At 37.8% G+C, this 23,808-nt stretch overlaps 1 protein-coding gene and 2 pseudogenes across 1 annotated transcript; 2 read left to right on the top strand and 1 right to left on the bottom strand.

Moving 5' to 3' along the window:
* Positions 1-9,731: 9,731 nt before the first annotated feature.
* On the top strand, positions 9,732-12,435 carry LOC105054281 (anthocyanin synthase). Its single transcript, XM_010935773.4, has 2 exons — positions 9,732-10,384; positions 11,655-12,435. The coding sequence occupies exons 1-2, from the start codon at positions 9,870-9,872 to the stop codon at positions 12,220-12,222; spliced, it is 1,083 nt and encodes a 360-aa protein (XP_010934075.1). The 5' UTR covers positions 9,732-9,869; the 3' UTR covers positions 12,223-12,435.
* Positions 12,436-14,553: 2,118 nt separating this feature from the next.
* LOC105054387 (heterodimeric geranylgeranyl pyrophosphate synthase large subunit 1, chloroplastic-like) lies at positions 14,554-15,434 on the bottom strand (annotated as a pseudogene).
* A 1,846-nt stretch (positions 15,435-17,280) lies between these two features.
* LOC105054389 (polygalacturonate 4-alpha-galacturonosyltransferase-like) lies at positions 17,281-23,808 on the top strand (annotated as a pseudogene).

The raw sequence follows: 23,808 nt of genomic DNA, 5'->3' as shown, positions 1-23,808 counted from the left end.
ATATATGTAACACAAGCTGAGAAATTCAGTAGATTATTTATATATTATCACGTCTCCAACCCGAGATTATGAGTCGAAGGTCATGACAACCGCCGCACACTCATAGGAAGCTTTGCTTATAAGCATGCAAGGCATCTCATCATTACATCATACACATAAAGTTAAATAAATTTCAATCTTAATGATCAAATCTTAGTTCAAATAACAAATCAAAACTCAGTGTCAAAAAGGAAGATAATTGTCTGACAAAATCAACATTTAAAATGAAAATCTTGCATCAATTCTGCGAAAAAAATCCTAATTCAAATAAGCTAACTCCATCTCTAATTTGCTCTCCCAACCGAAATCCGCATCATGCTAATTTTCTAGATCTGTGAATGAAAATATAAAACTCATCATGAGCTAAATAGTAAGCAGTGTATATCTTTAACGAAATAAATCAGGCAATAATACTGTACATATCAGTTTACTGATAATAACAAAATCAATATGTAAATTCATGAATTCATAATTTAATTGATCACACTATCAATCATATATAAAATTTTAATTTATCATAATTTCAAATTATGCTTATCATCTTAAATTCATCAAATTTCTTAAATTCTTCTTATCAACCATAAACTATGATCACATTTTTTCTGTGGCAGGATCATAATACCGCGTATCTTCTTACGGTGAGCTGCGAATCATCTAGCAGCAAAGTCCTTTGGAACCGTTGGTCTCTCTGACGGTTGTCGCTGGTCTCTCTGACGACATGTCGCTGATCTCGCTAGCGACATAAATCCTCGGACAAATCAATTACCAACGTATATGCCCCATTGGCGAGGTCCTTTACATAGTCAGGTTGTCAATTCATATCATCTTTCAATTCATATATTATTATAAAAATAATATAAATAAGTGATATTCGAGTAAATCAATCATTCATTCTTTATGATCATACATCATCATCGTAATTTTAACAAATATCTTCAATCATAAATAATTTTCAACAATTATTTCAATCACAATTAATTTCAACAATATTTTCAATCACAACATGCCATGAATTTATATAATTCAAATTTATAATTTATCAGATAAATTCAATAAAAGTAAAACACTACTTATCTAAAAGAAAATCTAAATTAGAATCTAAAAATCTGAAAATCCTTCTCCGAACTTGATACGTCAAATATCATATTTTTTATCAAAATTTTATCAAATAAAAATAATAAAAATTTTTAAAATCCAATATCCTGACACGAATCGACTAGATGACAGCGTCCAGATTTTTATTATTATTATTATTATTATTTTATTTTATTATTATTATTTTTTTAATTCATAAATCTAAAAAAATCAAGAGAGGAGAAAGTCTCCCTCTCTTTTTTTTCTTTTCTTTTCTTTTTTTTCCTTCTTTTTCCTTCCTTTTCTTTTTTTCTTTTCTTTTTCTCTTTTTTTTTTTTTCTTCTTTTTCTTCTCGGGCTCTTTTCCTGGCCGAAATAGGGATCGGAGTCCCCTCCCTTTGATCGACCGTTCAGGCCGCAGCCATCACGGCGAAGGCCGGCGGCAAGGGGGGCAACCCTCATGAGTTCAGAGAGGCCAAAATAACACTCGGCAGGGATCGTGGCGTCAGAGAATCAAAAGAAGAAGAGACCAAACAGGGGTCCCTTCTTCGATGAAATCTGGTGACACCTATTGCCGCAGTCGTGCACAGAGGCATGGAAAGAAGGAGAGGAAGAGAGGAAGAGGAGGAAGGCTTACCTCAGCCTTCGGTGGTCCCGCCGGCGAGAAATCACGGTGAGCACGAATCAAGGGTCGCGGCTTCAATCGAAGAATCAGGAGAAAGAGGAAGGAAGACCGGTGGGGGGTTTCTTAGGAAGGAGAGGTCTCTTTATAGAGAGCCCTAGGACCTTAGTGGTCCTAGGACTCTGATTCAAGTGGTTCATCGGAGAAGAAGACTCCTATCGAGAGTCTTCTTCCCGATCCTCTATTTTTTTTTTTTTTTTTTTTTTTTGCTTGGGCTTGGGTCATCACATTCTTCACCCTAAAAAAAATTTCATCCTCGAAATTTTTCATACCTGTGGTCTCGAAGAGCTGGGATATTTTTGCTTCATTTCTTCCTCTAATTCCAAGTAGCTTCTCTTTCGAATATCGACTCTACTGTACCTTGACATAAGGAATGTTGCATCTCAGCACTTATTCTTTACGGTCCATGATCCGTATCGATATTCTTCATATGATAGATCTTTTTAGCTTGCAAGGGTTCAAGTTTCACGATGTGACTTGGGTCTGTAAATATTTTTTAACATAGAAACATGAAAAATATTATGTACTCCGCAAGTGAAGGTGGTAAGGCAAGTCTATACGCCACCTCACCAATTCTTTCCAAAATCTCAAACGACCCACATATCTAGGATTCAATTTGCATGAATGCCAAATCTTAAGATTTCTTTTGAAGGAGACACTTTGAGAAATACATGATCACCAATTTGAAATTCTAATTTTTTTCCTGTTATCTGCATAACTTTTCTGTTGCTTTGTGCTGTCCGAAGTCATTCTTTAATTAATTGAATCTTTTCACTGCTTGTTGAATAAGTTCGGAGCCCAATATTCTTCGCTCACCAACATCATCCCAGCGAATCGGTGATCGACATCTTCTATCATATAATACTTCATAAGGTGTCATACCAATGCTAGCCTGATAACTGTTATTATAAGCGAACTCAATCAAAGGTAGATGCTCTCCGAAGAACTTTTCATATTAAAATATAAGTTTCAACATATCTTCTAAGATCTGAATAGTTCTCTCTGACTGGCCATCAGTCTGTGGATGAAAGGCTATACTAAAGTTCAATTTTGTTCCTAATGCTTGTGTAAGCTCTTCCAAAACTGTATACAAATCTGATGTCTCGATCTGATACAATGGTCACTGAAATTTTATGTAGCCTTACAATTTCTTTCATATATAATTTTGCTAGTCTTTCCAAAGTGAATCCAACTCTAATTGGTAGAAAATGTGCAGACTTTGTCAATCGATCCACAATCACCTAGGCTGCATCATTTTTACTTGGAGTCTTAGGTAGTCTAGTTACAAAATCCACAGTGATATGTTCCACTTTCATACTGGAATATCGAGAGGTTGAAGTAATCCTGCAAGTCTCTGATGTTCAGCTTTAACTGTTGACACACCAAACATTGAGTCACAAATTGAGTGATCTCTCTTTTCATATTATTCCACCAGTATATTTTCTTCAAGTCCCTATACATCTTAGTACCTCCGGATAACTATATAACAGTCTGATATGCTTCTTGAAGTATTTCCTGTTTGAGTACCGAATCATTGGGTATGCAAATTCTATTTTGAATGTCAACGAACCATCATCATGTATCTTGAATTCAGATTGAACACTAGCTTCCACTAAATCCCTTATTTTTGTTAATTGTGGATCACCATTCTGGACAACTATAATCCTTTCAATGAGTGTTGGCTGAACCCTCAGTTGGCTAATCGTACTGTTGAGTCATATACTCGAATATCTAATTTCAGTTTTCTTATATCTTTCAATAATTGACTTTGATGTGTAATTAAAATAGCCAAATTTTTCATGGATTTTTTACTAGGGCATCAGCGACAACATTAGCTTTTTCGGGATGATAATGAATTGTTAAATCATAATCTTTCAATAGTTTTAAACATCTTCTCTGTCTCATATTTAATTTCTTCTGTGTAAAAATATACTTCAAACTCTTATGATCAGTAAACATTTCACACTGCACATCGTATAAATGATGTCTCCAAATTTTCAGGGCAAAAATCACTGCAGCTAACTCCAAATCATGTGTCGGATAATTCTGTTCATATGGTTTCAATTGTCTTGAGACGTAAGCCACTACCTTACCATGTTGCATCAATACACGCCAAGTCTCTTTTTAGATGCATCACTATATATTGTGAATCCTTCATTTCCTGTTGGTATAGTAAGAATAGGGGCTGAAACTAATCGTTGTTTTAACTTTTGAAAACTCTGTTCACAATCCTTGGTCCACTCGAATTTAACCCCTTTTGAGTAAGATGACTCAAAGGTGTAGCTATGCGGGAGAATTCTTCTACAAATCGTCTGTAATAACCTGCCATTCTCAGAAAACTCCGAATCTCAGAAATATTTGTAGGTCTGTTCCACTGCATCACAGCTTCCATTTTGTTGGATCCACAGAAATTTCATCTTTAGATACGATGTGTCCTAAAAAGACTATTTTGTCCAACCAAAATTCACACTTCTTTAATTTGGCATAAAACTTTTCTTTTTCAATATTTGTAATACACACCGTAAATGTTCTTCATGCTCCAATTTGCTTTTTGAATATATCAAGATATCATCAATAAATACGACAACTAACTTATCAAGATATGATTTGAATATTCTGTTCATTAAATCCATAAAGACCGCTGGAGCATTGTTAACCTAAATGGCATCACTAAAAATTCATAATATCCATAACGAGTTCTAAATGTAGTCTTTGGTATGTTCTCTGCTTTGATTTTTAACTGATGATATCCTGAACGAAGATCAATTTTTGAAAAAACTTGTGCACCTTGCAGCTGATCAAACAAATCATCGATTCGAGGTAAGAGATACTTATTTCTGATAGTATTCTTATTTAACTCTCTATGGTCGATACAAAGCCTCATACTACCATCTTTCTTTTTTACAAACAAGACTGGAGCTCCCCAAAGAGACACACTAGGTCTTATAAAATCTTTATCCAATAAATCATGTAATTAATCTTTTAACTCCTTCAACTCCATGGGGCCATTCGATAAGGAGCTTTAAAAATCGGATCGATATTGGATGCCAATTCAATGATAAATTTAATTTCTCTATCCAGTGGTAGTCCGGGTAAATCATCAATGAATACATCTGAAAATTTATTTACGATAGAAATATCCTATAATCTCAATTCATCATGTTCTGTATTCTTTATTGATACTAGATAATCTCTACATCCCTTTCTTAGCATCTGTCTAGCTTGCACAAATGAAATAATACATGAAGAGGTGGTTCCTGTACTTTCATCAAAACTGAATGTTAATTCTCTCAGTATTTGAAAGTTCACTCTCTTTCCATGACAATCCACAGAGACATGATAAGTAGCAAGCCAATCCATTCCTAGAATGACATTAAAATCATGCATATCTAGGACCACCAAATCTGTCGGTAATTCTCTTTCTCCTATTCTGATACTACATGACTTGCACATACTTTCGGTACCCAAAATATCATCTACTGATGTCTCAACATATAATTTAGTTTTCATAAGTTCACATACTATATCATGTTGTCTAATAAAAGTAGTGGATATAAAGGAGTGTGTAGCACCAGAATCAAACAAAACTGAAGCATAAATACCAGATACAGGAATGATACCTGTCACCACAACATTAGAGGCCTGAGCATCCTGTTGTGTGAGTGCATAGATCCTTCCTTGAGTTTTCGGCCTTTGACCTCCATTCTTTGTTTGTGTGGATCTATTCTCATTCCTCTGGGGGTAATCTGCAATTTTGTGTCTCTTCTGTCCACAGCTAAAATAAGAACCAGTATTCTATAGACAATTTGAAGACTCGTGCTCTCTTCGGCCATATCTCGAACATCTAGCCATCTCATTCTCACGATTCTTATCATTTGCTAGCTTCTTCGCTGGACCCTTATTGTTCTGATTTCGTCCTTGAGTTCCACCAAATCTATTTATTTTCTTCTGATTTCGTTCTCTCTTTGCATGTGCTTCATTAACTTTCCTCTCAATTATTAGAGCTTTATTCACAACTGAGGCATAAGTAGTTAACTCATAGGGTATAATTTATTTTCTAATTTTCGTCTTCAGTCCCATTTCAAATTTATGTACTCTGTCTTGCTCAATCTCAACTAATCTTGGAACAAACTTGGCTAACTCCGTGAATTTAGCTTCATACTCTGTAACGGATCTATTCCTCTATTTCAGATGAATGAACTTCTGCTCTTTCTATATTCTGACACTTCGAGGAAAGTACTTGTCAAAGAATTCACCTCCAAATCTCTCCCAAGTGAGTGGTATCCCATCGTGTTCATATTTTTGTTCAAGTATACACTACCAGTTGTATGCCTTACCTTGTAACAGATATGCTGTGTAGCGGATCTTCTCATCATCGTGGTATTTTTGCACGGCGAATGCCTGCTCTATCTCCATAATCCAGTTGTCAGCTTCCAGTGGCTCGATGGTCCCTTTGAAGGCTGGAGGAGCTAGCTTTTTAAACTCGATGATGTTGTTTCGCTGCATCAAATGTTCTCCATGGCCAGGTGTCGGTGGAGGATGCTAACGTGGCTGCGCATGTTATTGTTGAAGTAACTGTTGCTGTGTTTGTACTACTCCGATCAGAGTTTGCATTAATTGAGTCATGTTTGGCTCTTCTTGTACTGTCGGAGTATTTCCAGTAGGGTCAATGATTTTCTCTTGTTGAGATGTGCCACTATTCAAATGGGGCATATTATCACCAAGTGGATTTGATGTCCCTCCTACCGCTCTTTGAGTATTCTTCATTCATCATGGAGGCATATTGACCTATGACAAATTTAAGATGATAACTTATCCTTAATAAAATTATTAACTTACTTAAGGCAGGTCAGATCATAATCATCATAACTAACCTCTCAAATTTTCTAATATCTACCCATCACTCGCTCATTCTATTCTACATGTCTTTACCAATCTACTTATGCTCTGATACCATATTAATTGTCACGCCCCTGATCCGAGATTGTGAGTCGAAGATCATGACAACCACCGCATACTCATAGGAAGCTTTGCTTATAAGCATGCAAGGCATCTCATCATGACATCATACACATAAAGTTAAATAAATTTCAATCTTAATGATCAAATCTAAGTTCAAATAACAAATCAAAACTCAGAGTCAAAAAGGAAGATAATTGTCTGACAAAGTCAACACTTAAAATGAAAATCTTGCATCAATTTTGCAAAAAAATCTTAATTCAAATAAGCTAACTCCATCTTTAATTCGCTCTTCCAACCGAAATCCCGCATCATGTTAATTTTCTGGATCTGTAAAGAAAAATATAAAACTCATCATGAGCTAAATAGTCTAGTAAGCAGTGTATACCTTTAACGGAATAAATCAGGCAATAATACTGTTTTACTGATAATAACAAAATCAATATATAAATTCATGAATTCATAATTTAATTGATCACACTATTAATCATATATAAAATTTTAATTTATCATAATTTTAAATTATGCTTATCATCTTAAATTCATCAAATTTCTTAAATTCTTCTTATCAACCATGAACTATGACCACATTTTTCCTGTGACAGGGTCATAATACCGTGTATCTTCTTGCGGTGAGCTGCGAATCATCTAGCAGCAAAGTCCTTTGGAACCGCTGGTCTCTCTGACGGTTGTCACTGATCTCTCTGACGACATGTCGCTGGTCTCGCTGGCGACATAAATCCTCAGGACAAATCCATTACCAACGTATATGCCCCCATTGGCGGGGTCCTTTACATAGTCAGGTTGTCAATTCATATCATCTTTCAATTCATATATTATTTCAAAATAATATAAATAAGTGATATTCGAGTAAATCAATCATATCATTCTTTATGATCATACATCATCATAATAATTTACAACAAATATTTTCAATCATAAATAATTTTCAACAATTAATTTCAATCATAATTAATTTCAACAGATATTTTCAATCACAAGCATGCCATGAATTTATATAATTCAAATTTATAATTTATCAAATAAATTTAATAAAAGTAAAACACTACTTACCTTAAAAGAAAATCCAAATTAGGGATCCTAAAAATCTTGAAAATTCTTCTCCGAACCTGGTACGTCAAATATCATATTTTTTATCAAAATTTTATCAAATAAAATAATAAAAAAATTTTAAAATTCAATATCCTGACACGAATCGACTAGATGATAGCGTCCAAATTTTATTATTATTATTATTATTATTATTATTATTTTTAATTCATAAATTCTAAAAAAATCAAGAGAGAGAGAGCAGAGAGAGAAAGTCTCCCTCTCTTTCTCTTTCTCTCTTTTTTTTCCTTCTATTTCCTTCTTTTTTCTTTTCTTTTCTTTTCTTTTTCTCTTTTTCTTTTTTTTCTTCTTTTTCTTTCCGAGCTCCTTTCCTGACCGAAACAGGGGACCGGAGTCCCCTCCCTTTGATCGATCGTTCGGGCCACGACCGTCATGGCGAAGGCCAACGGTAAGAGGGGGCAACCCTCATGAGTTCAGAAAGGCCAAAACCGACGGTCGGTGGGGATCGTCGGCGTCGGAGAATCAAAAAAAAAAGAGACCAAACAGAGGTCCCTTCTTCAATGAAATCCGGCGACACCCGTCGCCAGCAGTCGTGCACAGAGGCACAAGAAGAAGGAGAGGGAAGAGAGAAAGAGGAGGAAGGCTTACCTCAGCCTTCGGTGGTCCCGTCGGTGAGAAATCGCGGCGAGCACGAATCAAGGGTCGCGGCTTCAATCGGAGGAATCAAGGAGAAAGAGGGGAGGAAGATCGGTGGGGGGTTTTTTAGAAAGGGAGAGGTCTCTTTATAGAGAGCCTTAGGACCTCTAGTGGTCCTAGGACTCCTGATTCAAGTGGTTCATCGGAGAAGAAGACTCCTATCGAGAGTCTTCTTCTCGATCCTCTGTTTTCTTTTTTTTTTTTTTTTTTTGCTTGGACTTGGGTCATCTCACACACACACACACATATATATATATATATATATATATATTTATTTATTTATTTATTTATTTATTTATTTATTTTTTCCCTATAACAGAGAGGGCGCTTGCGTCTTCCCCTACTCTAGGTGGTTTGATCCATCTTGGTTGGAGTATAAACATCTTTCACGAGAGTGATAGGACCATGACTGTGATGATTTTGGGCTTAGAAATTCACCATATAAGAAAGAATAAAATTATTATTAAAAATAAAATATATTATATGCATTATAAATTTAAAATAGAGTTTTTTTGAAAAAAAAAAGATAAATCCAACCACCAGTTAATTATCTATGTACAAAAAAATTCAGCTATTAATTGGCTGGATTGGATCCACCAACTTAACAGTCCATCAATTCAAGCACCAACCGACATACATAAAATTGGATAACAGAAATAAATGATGTAATACAGATACTTTTGTATGTATTTGTTCACGGCAGGACTGATCCATCGCCTCAACAGTAAATATGATTGAACTAAAATTCTCACGAGACTTAGACTTAGACTGGATGTTGGAGCGTGGCCGGTTGGTGGTCACGTGTTCCCACTGTCTCGGTTGGTGGACAAACCACTAGCGGACCCAATCCTCTGGTCAAGGCCATCTCCTTGCATCCCATCTAGGCATCGAGACCCTTATGGATTCCTCTGGCCTCATAGCGTCCTTACAGGACGGAGGTTGTATCCTTTTTGCGCCAAAGAAGGATTCACCTTCCTTCGCGGCAATCCACCGTCGGATAGCACAATTATCAGTTCGCCAAATGCTTTGATAGCTATGCGGGGCCGATCCAACAGTCAGATTGGCGAAAGAAGATCAATCGTTCTTTTTCGTGAAACATACAACCCGAAACTGTCCTTGCCATCACACTGTCGCGCTGGCCCCACCAACCCTTCATCCTTCTCACCGGAAAATATACTTTCTCTCTCTCTCTCAAACCGCCCTCCGTGCCCCTGGTTTTCCACGTTGCAACCTCTCTAAATACACACCTTGGCGTGCGCCCCCTTGGAGCAGCGGCATTCCAGCCTTCAAACACTTCCAAACATTGCATTGCCGGCGTTTGTGTGCGTTAGAGAGTGTGAGAGAGAGAGATGGCAAGCAAGGTGGCGTCGGCGGTGCCGAGAGTGGAGAGCCTGGCAAAGCGCGGGCTGGAGGCGATCCCGACCGAGTACGTGCGCCCGGAATCGGAGCGGCGCGACCTCGGAGACGCATTCGAGGAGGAAAAGAAGGCCGAGGAGGGGCCCCAGATCCCCGTGGTGGACCTCAAGGGGTTCGACTCGGAGGACGAAGTGGTTCGGCGGGCGTGCGCGGAGGAGGTGCGGAGGGTGGCGTCCGAGTGGGGGGTGATGCACATAGTCAACCATGGCATCCCTCTGGAGCTTATAGAGAAGGTGAGGAGGGTGGGGAAGGAGTTCTTCGATTTGCCCATCGAGGAGAAGGAGAAGTATGCGAATGACCAGTCGTCGGGGATGATCGCCGGGTACGGGAGCAAGCTGGCGAACAATGCGAGCGGGCAGCTGGAGTGGGAGGATTACTTCTTTCACCTCATCTTTCCCCATGACAAGGCCGACATGTCCATCTGGCCCAAGAACCCTGCCAACTACGTGTAAGCCTCCCTTTAAAAATAATATTTTCTTTGTTACATCTCCTACGTTGAGATGTAGGGTACTCCTGCATGCATGTTTCTCTATGTGTCTCTCCCACTCTCACGGAAAGAGGCAAAAAAGGGTTGAAAAAGTCCACCAACCAGCCTTGCTGGGCTCTTTTTCGAAGTGCTAACATGGGCAACCAGTTCTCAGTTATTAGGAAAGACTTTACGCACTTGGTTGAACCTCTCTCAAATGAGGAATTTCCTACAACTTCCTTTTTTTTAGAGAATGCAGGATTATTTGTGTTAGATTGACTTGCTTTTTTTTTTTTTTGTCTTTAAAGTTACCACACTTCAGCTAAATCAGAGGATTCGAACTCTAAAGCCGGTGGGAGATATTATATGAGTTTCTGTTCATTTCCTACAGCTCAACTATGTGTGGCACTCGGTACTCCATGATTGCAGAAATTTACTTAGGGTGCATTTGGTTAGTCATTAAAAAAATATTTTTTATTTTTTAATTTTTAAAAAATAAAAATCAAAAAATAATATTTGATAATATCATAAAAATTAAAAATTAAAAATCAAAATAATTACTTTATATGCAAAATAAAAAATTTTTATTTTTCAAAACTTACTTTTCGATTTTTTTTTACTTCCACACATTTAAAATGCTAAATCAAAAAGTAAAGAATCCGAATCCTTCTCCCTCGTCGAGCTCTTCACCTCTCCACTCCCTTCTTCCTTTCTTCCTGAACCATTCTCCCTCGTCGAACTCTTCACCTGCTGTCCCCAAATATTATTTTTTGCTTTATAGCAACATAGTTATCAAACATATTTTTTATTTTTTTATTTTTACTCAATAGTAAAAATCAAAAAAATAAAAAATATTTTTTAAAAATTAAAAATTAAAAAGTGTAATCAGACGCACCCTTGTCTATACGTTTTCTCCTACTTACAGAAATAGGCTATGCTGTGATGACAAACTTGGCATGAACCCTTGTTAGCCTTAACGCCATGGGGGTCCCGGGTGGGAACGGTCATATTTTATGAAGTTTCACCTTATCACCATAAATCCTAGTTGTAGTAAGACTCAACTCTAGCTTGCTGATGCAAATAACAGGCTAAACCGGCATCTTTAATCGCACGAATCTGCTCAACAAAGTAATAACAGAATTTTCTAATTTCTAGCTAATTTTCATGCATTAGTATTTAGCTTCCTTAAGTTCTTTCTCGTGTATTTTTCCTCATCACCTGTCGAACATCTGTTTGTGGATCATTGGTGCAGTGAGGTGACAAAGGAGTTTGCCGAACGGCTGAGGGGGGTGGTGTCCAAGATGCTGGCAATTCTTTCCCTGGGTCTGGGACTGGACGAGGCGAAGCTGGAGAAGGAACTTGGCGGCATGGAGGACCTCTTGCTCCAGATGAAGATAAACTACTACCCCAGGTGCCCCCAGCCCGACCTCGCCCTCGGTGTCGAGGCTCACACCGACGTGAGCTCCCTCTCCTTCATCCTCCACAACATGGTTCCCGGGCTGCAGGTCTACAAGGATAACAAGTGGGTCACCGCCAAGTGTGTCCCGGACTCCATGATCGTTCACATCGGCGACACCCTTGAGATCCTGAGCAATGGCAACTACAAGAGCATCCTCCACCGGGGACTCGTCAACAAGGAGAAGGTCCGGATCTCCTGGGCGGTCTTCTGCGAGCCCCCCAAGGAGAAGATAGTGCTCAAGCCACTCCCGGAGCTTGTGACCGACGAGACCCCGGCCAAGTTCCCCCCTCGCACCTTTGCTCAGCACATCCAGCACAAGCTCTTCAAGAAGACCCAGGAGGACTTCATTTCTCCGAAGTGAGATTGCACTGCAGTACTCTTTTCTGCAAAAGTTCAGGCCATTTCCCTTGCCTTGTTGTATGTGTTCGAGTTCGAGTTGAGACGTGAACCTTTCGTTACTTATGTTGTTGTTGTCAGGACGGTCAAACTCTTTGTCGTGTTGTGGTCGTTTTTTTTTTTAAAACCTTCTTGGTTGTTACGTGAATGTGCCATCATGATAGCCCTTGCGTAGTTAGCTTGATGTTGTGCTCTAATTTGAATCCTTTGTGACATAAATATGTGAAATAATAAACTAAGGTTATCAAATTACATGCTTGTCAAGAAACGGGATTCTCTGTGGTTTTTAAAAAGTACAGTAAAATATTATGCATGATTAAATACCGTCCATCATAAAATAAACGACTGTCTAAACTGTCCAAATATCTCTGGGACTTACACATTCCTTCCTTTTTAATTTTTTTCACGTGCGTGCGGCCATCCATCTTAAAATAAACGATGTCCAACCATGCACAGTATCCTGGGATACTTTTTGAGTACCGCAGAGGATCTATGCGCCTGCTTGTTAATGATTGCATGCATGCAAAACTTGATTCACATAGACATGGATGAGAAATTATTGGTTAAAATGGTTCTACTATATATATCTTACACCATTCAATAATAAATCAGCACATCATTTAAAAAAGTTAACCCTTTTGAGAATTTAATTCTTAATCCCTTTTCTGACATCGCTCTAATAAAAAATTTCTGTTGACTAAAACTCTAACTTTCGGCTTACGATAATAGGATATCTTTTTGGTGCCATTTTACTTTTAGAAAATACCCAACTTATCCTTTGAGGAGGCCAATGATGATGCCATAGCTCTATGAGAAGTTCTTGATGGAGGTGATGACAGTGTTGGTGTTGGTGAAGGACTATGAGTTGTCGTCGAGGCATAACTAGAGGCACATCGGCTAGATATAAGGGTGGGTGATGCGATCGATGATGGCGAGATAGATCGTAAGGTAACTGAAGAGGTTCATGCCGGCATTGAGGGCGAGGATGACCTAGGGAGGGGTGACCTCATACATAAGGTAAGAGATGATGCTGACGCTAGTGCCCAGGTCTTTAAAGAAGATCAAGATGTTGAGGATTTGCTGGTCGTAGTCCAGGATGGTTTAGGTGTCATCAGAGTAGATGTCGAAGATATGGATGCTGTCAGAGACTGCCATGATAAAGAACAATGCGAAGATGGTGAACCACCGAACTCGGACCACTTGGATAGCAAGAATGAATTAGCTTAGCTACCTTCATCTCTTCCAACTATTTCACTCATCCAGCACAAACACAGAGAAAGTTGTAGACGGAATGGTGTAAGAGAGGGCCTGCCACAATTAAATAAATATTGTATACAGTTAATTTATTATTATACATAGTTATATATATATGGTACCCATTTAATTTATCGATCACTGCTCATAGTTAAATTAATATGATACAATTAAATTACCACTACATACAGTTAAATAAAAGCTGTACATAGTTAATTGCCACTACATACAGTTAAATTAACATAGTATACAGTTAAATTAACACTACACATAGTTAAATAAATATGATACACAGTTAATTTGCTATTGTATATAGTTATATATATATATATATATATATATATATATATATATATATATATATATATATATATATATATATATATATATATATATATATATATATGATATACAGTAAATTATCACTGCATATAGTTAAATTGATATGGTACACAATTAACGAAATATAACACACAGTTAAATAAATATAGTATATAGTTAATTTGTTATTATACACAGTTATATATGTATGGTACATAGTTAAAATTAATATGATATATAGTTAAATTAATATAATACATAATTAATTTTTTATTACAGATAGTTAAATTAATATGGTACATAGTTAATCTGTCATTTTATATAGTTAAATTTATATAGTACATAGTTAATTTGTCACTGTATATAGTTAAATTAATATGATGCACAGTTAAATTAACACACAGTTAAATAAATATGATATACAGTTAAATAAATATAGTATACAGTTAATTTGCTATTGTACATAGTTATATATAGATGGTATATAGTTAAATTGTCACTATCCAGTTAAATTAATATGATATACAATTAACTAAATATGACATACAGTTAATTCATCATTAATTACACATAATTAAATAAACATAGTAGATAGTTAATTTGCTATTATACATAGTTATATATACATGGTACATAGTTAATTTATCACTGCACATAGTTAAATTAACATGATACATAATTAGTTTTTCACTGTACATAGTTAAATTAATATGATATACAGTTAATTTATCACTGCATTTTTTAGCAACTCCTTGATGTACTCTCTCGACTCCTTCAACCCCATGAGCTTCTGATATATAGTCTTATCACTGATGAGATCCTTTCCGGCCATCTTCCCTAACTTCTTTAATGACTGGGTTACATCGAGGATGTCATCTATTACTTGGAATAGCAATCCAATACGCCTAGCATATCGTTGTAGTAGCTCGATCTAATCATTGGAGCCCCCACTGATATTTGCTCCTATGACCATCGAGACCTCCAACAGGTGGGCACTCTTGTGGAGGTGGATGAATTTGAGCCGATCGAAGCCAAAGGGGATTGCCAGCCCTGTGGACTCGATGTCCACCATTGCACCGATGACCAACCCCTCAAGCTCGATGGAGCGGGAGAGCTTGGCGACCATGCAGACGATGTGGGCAGGTGGGATGAGATCATCGACTAGATAGGAGGTGGGGTCGACGAGGTGGTCGAAGGCAAGGGTGAGGAAGGCATCGTCGGTGAGGATGTCGATGGGCTTGCCTAAGACACGGAGGTTGGAGGGCTTGCCACGATGGAGGTCATCGTCGTCCATGCAGGGAAGGTCATCGTGAATGAGAGACATGGTTTGGATCATTTCGATGGCAATAGCAAGGGGCATGGCTGGTGCTCGTGGCTGCCAACAAGCTCGTAGGTGGCAAGGGAGAGGATAGGGCATACACGCCTTTTCGCCAATGAGAAGGGAGCAATGTATTGCCTCATGGACTTAGAGTGGTTAGGGGGGACAGCGGCGTCCAGAGTCTAGTGCACAGCATCAACTTTTTGGAGTATGTACTCCTTAAAGTCACAGTACTCCACCAGCTTGACGACAGTGGCGAAGGCAGCGAAGGCATGGATCTTCATGGCTGCCTAGGGTAGGTGGGTGGGCTGTCCACAAGTGGCGGCGATGGTAGAAGAGGATGCGGGCTAGAAGGAAGGAGAGAAGAAGGAGGAGCAGTTAAAGAGATGCGCCAAAGAGCCCACCACTGGGCTGTATAAGAGACGAGATACAGAAGTCATTTTCTTATTTTGCTGCTTTCTTCTCCTCTATTCATTTTAAATTAAATTTTTGTATTTGATTTGGAGGCATTTTCGTTTCATGAGAGTCAAAACTTAAACCCCTATTAAAAGTGAACTAGAAGTTAAAGTTTTAGTCAACAGAGCTCAAAAGTTAGATCTGGTCCATTGATGGACCAAGTGTTAAAAACTTTTTACTTTTTTTTATTCAAAAAAAAATAAAAATTATCAGCTGACAAATCATAATTAGTTAATTTTTTATTTAAATTTTTAATTAAATTTGGATAATAATATATCTTTTTTCAATATTAGATGATATCCTGGCTTATTATTGGATGGTCCAAGATACATTCTAACTAATAATTTCTTCTTTCTTAAGTAATGTGATGATTTTTTATTGGATGGTTCAAGATTTATATAGTAAAATAATTTTAATCAATAATTTTTTGAGTGACAGAGTATTGCAAAATGATAGTTAAACATGTCTTCCAATCTGTATGGACCACTGTATTTCACCTTTTTATATTATTGATCAAATTATGTATGTTTTGATAATAAGTTAGGAAGGTTTTCCTGCCCCTTTTCATCACCCAATTTGTCCTCTCTCTCTTTCTCTCTAGTTCGTTGTTCTAAACAATTCTCCGGCAGGTTCAAGGGTATGGGTATCCCACGTGCTACCGCCGCCTTGCACCACGCCCGGAGTTTTATCTTCCCGGAAACACCTTCCAGCTTCCGGCCTCTTCTACGTGTTCATCTCTTTCTCCATGAGCCAAATAATTTGTTTCAAAACTCAGATATCTATAAAAATCTTTCACCTATTTTTGAGAGGAAAAATGGTAAAAAGATCGAAAGAGTTACCGCCCAGGCTCTCTCGTCCCACTTCTTATCTGATGTTTTTCATTTTTAATTTTATCCTTCTATGGCTTATCATATGTAGGGATGATAAAATCGATCCGTTCCGATGGATATGCATCTTATTCAAATATGATTAAATCTGAAAAATAAAATTTAATCGAGTTTGAATAAAATTCGAAAATTATAGTACGGATATGGATAGGATATACATAGTACTGTTTTCTACCCAAATTCGAATCCGAACTCGATCCGAACTTACGGGCATGGATAATATCCAAACCCATATCCGAATATATATATTTATAATTCTGTTCTAATAATCCTGTTTTAGTTGATAATATGTATAAAATTATTTTAATTATTTATATGTTCTATGTTGAATTGTAATTCTATTTCTATGTTTGATTTATATAAATCTGGACTTATAAATTATATTATATGTTGAATTGATAATTTATTTTGATTGATAATATATATATAATTATTTTAATTATTTATTTTTTTTAGATATAGGATAGACACGAAGTAAATTAGATATAGAAAAATAGATTATCTGTGAGTATCTTCGAATCCATTGAATTTGAAGATGAATATTTTTTTCTTATCCGATTGAATATCGAACAGAATTTAAATATAAAATATTAAATTTAAATTTAAAAATAAATAATATAATATTCAATTCAAATCCCATCTATTATCATCTCCAAACTCTGCCATCGCCATCTCTAATCGGCAAAATTGGCCGATGGTTTCATCCAACGGTCTACGTGGCGAAAGGAGAACCATCAGGCGCGAAGATGCAACCCGAACCCCTGACCTTTTTCATTTCCCGCTTGCGCTTTTCGGTTCCTTCCTCGATAACTTTATTCGCATCACATCGATCTCGTTCCCCTGCCGCTCCTCGTCCGTCACCAACCTCATCTCCCTTCCACTCCAAGATGTGAAACCAAACTCTGATGGTGATTCTCCGACACCATTAGTTCTCCCCAAACTTTAAAATTCCTTTTCTTTTCTCTTCCGTCCTGTAGGGCTCGGGTCGATCTCGCCAATGCGCCCCTCCAAGCGCCCCGTGGCGGCTACTGGGTTAGAATGCTTGCGTCATGATGTGCAAATCGTTTTCCTCAGAGTGGATCTAACTCGTTGAAAGGGGATTGAACAAGAAAAACTTGTTTGGTGGATTTTATTCATTTATTTATTTTTTTAATACCGTTGACTTGGCTGGGAATGGCATTATTCTACCATTAACGTTTTGCGTTCGAACTAAAGCAATCTCAACATATTTACTGGAATCTTTAAAACACGCTGGTCCTTCATTTGATTTGTTGTTCATGCTGAGGTGTAATATCATGGGAAAATTTGGTGTTCGATTGAACTCAAATTTGTATCTGTTAGATGTAAGTTTGTGTTGTTTTGGTGTATTCTTGGATAACAGTGTCTGAATTTAGCATTGTTGAACTATTAACTGTTATAGATATGTCTCTCAAGTAATGGAAAGTAGGTTGGGTCATTAACAAGGTCATGAGTGTAGAGTTAGGAATTGGAATTATTCTGTGAGCATTATAACAGATGCTCGATGTCTATGTTGATTCCAGCATTGCTGCTATGTATTGCGATGCATACCCATTTTAAGACCATATAGCGGATTAAACCACAGAAGATTTTGTCAGTAGGGAAATAAGTTATCAGTTATGGTGTACCAGAAATCTTCTCCTAAATATTCTTGCATTTTCTTGCCATTTAGGCCTTTAAAGTCTCTACTACTGCACGAGTCAATGAAATGATGCGCCTGCTTGTCTTCCAATTTCCTAGCATTCAGTTACATATTTGTTTGTGTACTTTTGAATGAAGATGTTTTTATTTCCTATATTCGTATGATTTTCAGAGTCTAAAAAGTCTGTGTACTCAGGAGAGAAATGTTAGGATTTGACGCCTCGAGATTCAGCCCACATTGAGTCCACAGCGAGGTTCGCGGCGAAAAACGGAGTCCAACGAGATCAAGATCACCCCAAACGGAGCTCGGATGGAGGAGATACGAGTTTTTGAAGTCGGCATGAGACTTGAGGCGGCGGAGGACCGCCGGCGGCCAGCGGCTGGCGGCGGGCTGGCAGAGCGGCTGCGGTGCGGCTGCAGACAGTGGTGTGCGGCCCAAGTGGGGTCAACGTGCAGGACGCGCGACCCAGATGCGAAGCCCAGGCGGGCGGGCGGCCCAGGCCCAGGCACCTTGCCTAGGCCTGTACCCCGATCCACCGTGGACCGAACGATCCACGGCTGGGCCTGTGGACCGTGTGGACGTTTCCCATCCGTTTCACGCGGTCCACGGTACTATTCTGTGGACCGATCACGATCAAACGGTGTGGGTTGATCCTGCTTTCGATCCGACGGCTGGAGGAGGTTATTTAAAGTTTGTTTGAGCCGGATTAGGATTTCTAATCCTAATCTAACTCTTGTTTAAGGCCTATAAAGGCTTGAGAACGGGAACAGTGGCCAATGTGGTGTGGTCTTTTGGCTTGATTTTTTCACGGAAATCTGAGTGCCTGTGGCGGCGTGAACCCGAGAAGGAACTGAGGAAGAGAGAGAGAGAACCACGTGACTGCTGAGAGAGAAGGCTCTTGGACAGCGGACGCCGGTCACTTCAGGGGTTCAGAGGGTCTTTCAAGAGAAAGAGAGCTTTTGTGAGGAAAACTTCTAGTGAGAGAGAAATTGGGTGTACGAGGATTGAGGATGAGATCTTCTCTTGTAAATTTTTTTTCATAATGAAATTTGCATATCCCGTAGAGACGAGTCCTTTTATGGTTGATCCACGTATTTTAATTATTATTATTTTTTTTTCTTCTTACTGTATCGTATGGTACTGAAAAGATTTTGGGAGGTGGTGTTTTAGTCATTCATCCAATAAAAAATATTTGTACTCTTACTGTCAGCAGGTTATCTGATGATTATAAAAGAACTGATTATAAAGGAGAAAAAAAAGGGAAAAGGAGTATGTACTCTGATAATTGTTGATTTTTAAAAGTGGACTCCTGGAGGTGTCCGTCTTTGCAATGCTTTTGTCAGAAAGCAGACTTTTTAAGCAATAAAATCTGCTTTTTATTGGTCCTATTTGTGTCCCTACATGGCTCTTCTAATAGTTTCATCTGTGACTGAGACCCACTATTCTAAAATTCCTTTGCTCACAATACAGATTGGAAGGGCATTCTACACATTTCAAGCAAACCGATAGCACACTATTTAGTGTTTACTTTCATACTTTTACTAGTTATAGGGTCAATTTGATGTCTCTTTTCCTTATGCATGTTAATTCTATAAATACTGTTGCAGATTGTTGATTGGAGGGAACAATTGGCCATGCAACACATGAAATCTATTTTTACAAAAGAGGTACATGTTGAATGGTTTGCCTTCTTCTAGTCTTCTTATGGACTTTGTTTAGTTTCCATGAGTTAGTATTCAACTAGACATACATGCCTCTGCATTATGTTCACAGGTAATTGATATCATTTCTGCAACCAGGTATGACCCAGGACCATGGGGTCTTGATTCACCCAGAAGAAACTGTCATCTTCATGGAAAATTGGTGGACAGGATGAAGCTTATCAGAACTTGACCATTTCAGATGTATTTCCAGTTTACTCTATATAAGTTTGTGGGGTTTCCCAGCCTCAATGTGCCTATTGATCTGGTTGCATGTTTCAATTTCTTGAAGCTGATTCAAGCAGCTTCAGATGTTGCATGAAATGCTTCCCGTGTAGAACTAGAAAATGTTACCGGGGTTGGTGATTTGCTAACAATCGATAAAGGGCTTAAAGATGATTCTGCTGCCATTTTTAATATAACGTTTCAACTGTTTATGTCTCTACTTATACATGAGCACTTTCATGTCTTTCTGATATGCAGATGGACATCAACTTCTTGAGAATCCTGTAACAGTTGCTTGATGGGTATTTAATTTTTCTTGCTGGTGCTATGCTTTTAAGATTGAACACCAATTCCAACTTCTTGGCTTTTGAAAAGTTCTCTCAAAGTGTCGAAGTGTAGTCGTCCTTGAAATCTTATTTGAGTAGATTTGTTGAACTAGGTTCCCTGAAGACAAGAATAAAGAATAGGATGCACTTTTTGACAGCACACATACATACACATATTTTGATGTTTGATACTTTGGAATTTCTGCTTCCATTAATTGGATCTGTCTTTTTTAATCTTGAGAATTGTAGCGATTGAGAGTGAGAAGACCAGGGAGGAGAGCATTTAAGTTGGTTAAACAGGATGATGAAGCACTGGTGAACTTGAAAATGCTGCCATTCAGCGCTCAAAGGGTGTAAACTCTGCAGTACTTGGAAAATATAGCATATGGAGGAAAGATATTGAGAATGGGGACTCTGATTTGACTGTAAGGTTGATGCAAGACTTATTATGGCTAGGGTTTATTCAGTCATTTCCAAGTCAAAAAATAAGACAGCTTTATGAGGAACTACATAATCGGCTAAAGGAAAGTCAAAGTGCACTTAGAGAAGCTAATGCTGATTCTGACCTCCATCACAGGTGAGGCTGTTTTTCTATTTCTGTCTTTCTACATAAGTGCATTATTATTTATTAACTTGAAATATAGTATTTCCAGTGGACCCGAGAGAATGAAAGAAATGGGTCAAGTTTTGTCAAAAGCAAGAGAACAGTTGTATGACTGTAAGGTAGTAACTCCGAAGCTCAGAGCAATGCTTCAGTCAGCAGATACACAGATTAGGAGCTTAAAGAAACAGAGCACTTTCCTAAGCCAATTGGCAGCAAACACAATTTCCAATGGGATCCACTTCTTCTGCTTATGTATGTGCTTAAGCATAGCCTACTATCTCCTTCCAGAAAAAAAGAGAGTTTCCAAGGAGTGAGAAATTGGATGATCCAAATCTTTACCATTATGCGCTCTTTTCTGACAATGTTTTAGCTGCATCAGTCGTTGTGAACTAAACAATCATGAATGCCCAGGTAATGGGTCCCTTTCCTTTTCTCGTCTCCTTTCTTTTCTCTTCTTCTTTTGGTTTTTGTAATTACTATGATGCCCAACTGACCCCCAACCCTCTTCTCTGTGTGCCTGTGTGCATTGAGCAACTAACATTCATATTGGTTTCAGGAGCCAGAGAAACATGTCTTCCATCTGGTTACTGATAAACTGAACTTTGGAGCCATGAACATGTGGTTTCTATTAAATCCATCTGGAAAAGCAAATTCATGTTGAAAATGTGGATGAATTCAAATGGCTGAACTCATCATATTGTCCAGTTTTGTGGCAGCTGGAGTCCGTTGCGATGAAAGAATATTATTTCAAAGCTGGTCGTCATACAACTCCCTCTGCAGGTTCTTCAAATTTAAAATACCGTAACCCAAAATATATCTTAATGCTAAATCATCTGAGGTTCTATCTACCACAGGTTCATCCCAAATCGAATAAAATCTTGTTTCTGGATGATAACATTGTTGTTCAGAAGGATTTGACGGCATTGTGGTCCATAGATCTAAGGGGAAAAGTAAATGGTGCCATAGGGACTTATGGCCAGAGTTTTTATTGGTTTGACAAATACCTCAATTCCTCAAACCCTCACATTTCCAGGAATTTTGATCCAAATGCATGTGGCTGGGCCTATGGGAGTGAGTATGTTTAATCTTAATGAATGGAAGAAGAAAGATATTACTGGGATTTATCTCAAGTGGCAGTCATTGGTAAGTTGACCAAAAGCCTCACTTGAATGCTATTCTTCTCGAGTTATTGGTATTTCATATAGAACACTGATGCTGCTGTATTTGGTCTGGTTTGTAAGATAATATCGAAGACCTCTTAATCAATCAATTGAGCAGGAGCTGTCTTTATGCATTTTGTTATGCCTGTGTTTTTCTCAAAGCAGTATCTATTAGTGAAACCTATTTAATTCCCTCTTCATATATTCGTAGTTTGTAGATCAAAACATTAGTTATGCAGGCTGCATAAGGCTGCATGTTTGTGTATGGATTCCTAACTATAATAAAGTGATCATAATCTTGACCAATCAACATTATCTCATATGTTTTAGCTTGATTGATGGATCTTTGCTTGTCATACATTCCTGTCAAAAACCCAGTCATTTCTACCAGTTTCTTTTATTCTTTTATGTTGCCTTCTTAATCTTTAGACTATTCAACCTCCTCTCATCATCTAGGCCACCTTTCATCTCTCGTGAAGACCATCCAAATCATGTAATTTCCACGTTTTTGCGACTCATCAGCTTCCTCCATTTTATATACACCAGCTTTCCTTTGTTGTTTTCCGGACCCTCAATCTCTGTCATCTCACCCTTATAAAAGTTTGTTTCATGTATCTTCACCCTTTATATGTCTAATATCTATAACAAGCATAATGCCGTATCATCTAAAATTTCCTAAAAGCTTACAAACATTTGAATATTACTTCAGAGGTATGTCTTGGTTTCATATTTTCTGATATATTTCTACCGAAATTTTTATGATCTATTTCCTTTCCTGTGTCAGGAATCCTGAGATGATGGAAGGAAATGATTTCACATTTTCTTTAGGTTGTTGATAAAGAGTAGAGACCAGTGTCTTGCTCCTAAACTTGTTATCACTGAATACATGCGAATCGCATACTCTAGCTTTTACTGATTATATCATGTCATCCTGTCAAAGTTCTCATAAATCAAACCAAAGATTTCATTTTCTTTATCTCATCTGTTCATAGATCATCAGTACGCTTATCTGTGAATATTGTAGGGTTAAAAGCAAAATACATAATGTTGGTAGACTCACTGTAACTGAAAAATCTTGTCTGATTGTGTGAGAACCATCAATCTCCCTGACCAGTTACTGCTCAACCCTGTCTTCAGTTGTGTCAAAAAAGCCTTATTTATGTCTATCATAGTTGCTTTTGGCATTTTATTTTCATAGCTTCTTTTAAACCTGAGAAACTCAGCATATTATTTTTTAAAAAGCATACATCTCATTTGCATCCACTCACTAACATGCACGATGCATGATATTCTTATGGTTTAGGCATTAATTAGATTTCTTTCCTATGCTAGAATGAGAACAGGGTGCTATGGAAACCTTGTACACTTCCTGCTGGACTTCTGACATTCTACAACTTGACACATCCACTAGACAAGTCCATGCATGCTTTTGGCTTGGGGTATAATCCAAGCATTGATTGCTTGGAGATTGAGCGTGCTGCTGTCATTCATCATAATAGGAATATGAAGCCTTGGTTGGAGATTGCGAATGACCAAGTACGGGCCTTACAGGACCAAATACATCAAATACGACCGCCTGTATGTCAAGCTATACAACCTTAGTCAATGGTTAGACATGGTATGATTGTGCTTGGAGGATG

The sequence above is a fragment of the Elaeis guineensis genome, chromosome 11 (assembly GCF_000442705.2).
Source record: "Elaeis guineensis isolate ETL-2024a chromosome 11, EG11, whole genome shotgun sequence".
Lineage (NCBI taxonomy): Eukaryota > Viridiplantae > Streptophyta > Magnoliopsida > Arecales > Arecaceae > Elaeis > Elaeis guineensis.
The sequence above is the reverse complement of the archived record's forward strand: the minus strand, read 5'-3'. Positions and strand labels throughout refer to the sequence as shown.

What these genes read in the sequence shown, in the direction of transcription:
- LOC105054281 (XM_010935773.4), top strand. Translation starts at nt 9,870, where the DNA reads ATGGCAAGCAAGGTGGCGTCGGCGGTGCCGAGAGTGGAGAGCCTGGCA. An exon ending in AAGAACCCTGCCAACTACGT is followed by an intron (nt 10,385 to 11,654) that starts GTAAGCCTCCCT and finishes TCATTGGTGCAG; the next exon opens with TGAGGTGACAAAGGAGTTTG.